This window comes from Helianthus annuus, chromosome 8, assembly GCF_002127325.2.
Source record: "Helianthus annuus cultivar XRQ/B chromosome 8, HanXRQr2.0-SUNRISE, whole genome shotgun sequence".
NCBI classification, from domain to species: Eukaryota; Viridiplantae; Streptophyta; class Magnoliopsida; order Asterales; family Asteraceae; genus Helianthus; species Helianthus annuus.
In genome coordinates, this window is record NC_035440.2 from 75681278 (window position 1) to 75683844 (window position 2567).

Genomic DNA, 2567 nt, shown 5'->3' on the forward strand with positions numbered 1-2567 from the left:
CGGAGAGCGTGTTTAAATGACAGTTTTTAATTTGATTTTGATCTTGACCGTATATTGTGCAATTGGACGGTTATGATTACTTCCTATCCTTCCTAGCGAAATAAACTTCCTATTATATCTCCACCCTTGAGTCGAGTTCAATCATAAAGTTATCATGGTATCAGTCATTAACCAGTGGTTGTTAAGTTCCCCTACTGTTAGTGCATTAATGTCTATCGCCTTCGTCAATCCGAGCCGTAGCGAGAAACCGAAGAAATCAAGCTTTTATTGTAATATTTAGATAGTTTTAGCAAGGTGACATTTTGGTAATTAATGAGAAATCTCATTAATTCCAAGGCCTATAAATAGGAGAGTTAGACTACATGGTATGGTGATGGACCATCCTTGGAGGATGGTCCGCCACGTAGGCGACACGTCACAATCCTCACTAAGATGGTCCATCCTCCAAAACTAGAAGGCATGGTAGGATGATCCTAGTCATAGTCCTTCACCACTTTTTATGTTTTTTTTATTTTTTTTATTATTTTATTTTTTTTAACATTTGACAAATATACTAATAAAATATTTTCATTAATATTAAACACACATTATATAAATATTAAAAAAAAACATAAACTTAAAAAAAAAGACTTAATAAAAATAAACATAAAGTTAAATAATTTGATGCTTTTTCATGATGTCGTTTTGTAGTTTTTTCAACATCGAACGTTTCGGCTCGGGTTCGTTCTCGACATTCATCATCATTATTTCCCATTCCTTAAGCCGAATTTTTTCATCGGAGATTCGGATTTTCTCATTCGACAATCGGACCTTTTCTTTTAACTTCTCGTCCGATGCACGACTTTTTTCTTCGACGGCCCGCTCCTTCGCCTTCGACTTTTGGGCCGATATGTCGTTGTACACTTTTAGGTGTTCCATAAACTCAACCATGTTCGGGTCCACCTTTTCCTTTCCTTTTCCCTTGGCCCGCTCCTTCTTTGTTTTGTCTCGGCCCGGTGGACGCTCGGGTTCACGTACGTTATACTCGTCTTCGTCATAGTCGGCGTCATCATTTAAGTTAATGTGACACCTCGCGTCCGATCCACCGGCGCTTAAACTACCCGTTTCCGATGTTTTTTGGCGTTTCGCCATCGCCACCTCGTTAGGAATGGGCGCCCATTTTGGGTCGTTTTTTAGAACCATCCACGCGCGAACGTGAGGAAAGTTGGAACCATGATTTTGTTTATACTTTTCCAATGCCATTTTGAACACATCTTCGTCGTTCCACCCGCTACGACGGTCACTTGTATATAATTTGTTATACTCCTCGCAAAACCGATTAACGGTCGAGTTCAATTTTCGCCACTTGGAGGAAACCGAGTCGATATCTCTATACGGGCCTTGGTCCATCATGGCGAGAAACTTGGTCAATACCTTGGACCAAAACCCGTCACCCGGTTGGTTATTACCTATAAAAAAACAAACAAATAAAATTAAATAAACAGAACAAACCTTAAAACATATAAAATAATAAAAAAAACTTACTGTTATGAAAAAAAAATTAAAAAATTAAAACTGTTTAACCTAATTAAAAACTAAAAAAAAACTATAAAACTTAAATATAAACCTACTGTGAAGAAATAAAAAATTTAAAAAAGTAAACTTTATAAATTTAAACTTTAAAAAATGTAAACTTTAAAAAGATGTAAAGTTTAAAAAAATACGAACCTTTTACCGGGTTGTCGGAAGTGCCAATGAAAGCCTTGGCTAAGGCTTCTTCTTCGATTGGGGTCCATTTTATCGCCTTCGGTTTCGACGCTTGATCACCCGCTACTTGTTTCCCTTTGTTTCGTTTTCCTTTCCCTTTAGGCGGTTGGGTTTCGGGCACAATCTCCACATCGTCTTCGGGGTCGGATTGAACGGGGGGTGTGGGGATCGGTTGGGGTTGAACGGGGGGTGTGGGGATCGGTTGAGGTTGAACGGGTGGAAAGTTCCAAGCACCCCGCATCATCATTTGTTGATGAGCTTGATTTTGGGACATTTGAGTGAATTGGTTGGGCGAATGTTGGAATGAAGCAAACGCGTTCGATGAAAATTGGGAGAATTGGTTCGGTTCTAGCGTTGGATAATATCCCGGAACCGAAAAAACATTTGGTTGGGTCGGATTGTTGGGAGTATTCGGGTTGTTCGAAGGAGTGTTGGGAGTATCCGGGTTGTTGAACGGATCCATGAAAATTATGTGGAAGAAGGTTGAGAGTATAGTGGAAGAGAGTGTAAAAATTATAGGAGAAAGTGGTGAATTGTGGAGGTTAATTTGGTGTTTGATAGTGAAAATGGATGTAAAATTTATAAAATTTAATAATATAGCCGTTTGGCTTTATTCAAAATTTGGAATTTTTTTTTAATATAACGGTCATATTTTAAGGGGGGGGGGCCCACAACAATTGCATCGTCGCCAACGTCTAACTTCAGACGGAGAGGACGGGGACGGATGGGGGCGGCACGGTGTTTGGACCGTCGCCGACCCGCGACGGGCCGGGGCCGACCCCCATACCGTGTAGCCTTATGACATAAGTTGTAAGACTTTT

At 39.9% G+C, this 2567-nt stretch overlaps 1 protein-coding gene across 1 annotated transcript; it reads right to left on the reverse strand.

Annotated features, from left to right (window-relative positions):
- Nucleotides 1-651: 651 nt before the first annotated feature.
- On the reverse strand, nt 652-2209 carry LOC110870167. The gene is made up of 3 exons (XM_022119370.1): nt 1708-2209; nt 1212-1448; nt 652-1028 (listed from the first exon to the last, which is right to left on the reverse strand). Exons 1-3 carry the CDS (start codon nt 2207-2209, stop codon nt 652-654), a joined length of 1116 nt encoding a protein of 371 aa, XP_021975062.1.
- Between the last annotated feature and the right edge of the window lie 358 nt (nt 2210-2567).

What these genes read in the sequence shown, in the direction of transcription:
- LOC110870167 (XM_022119370.1), bottom strand. Translation starts at nt 2,209, where the DNA reads ATGGATCCGTTCAACAACCCGGATACTCCCAACACTCCTTCGAACAAC. An exon ending in TTCCGACAACCCGGTAAAAG is followed by an intron (nt 1,449 to 1,707) that starts GTTCGTATTTTT and finishes GTTTTTTTATAG; the next exon opens with GTAATAACCAACCGGGTGAC. An exon ending in AAAGTATAAACAAAATCATG is followed by an intron (nt 1,029 to 1,211) that starts GTTCCAACTTTC and finishes ACTATGACGAAG; the next exon opens with ACGAGTATAACGTACGTGAA.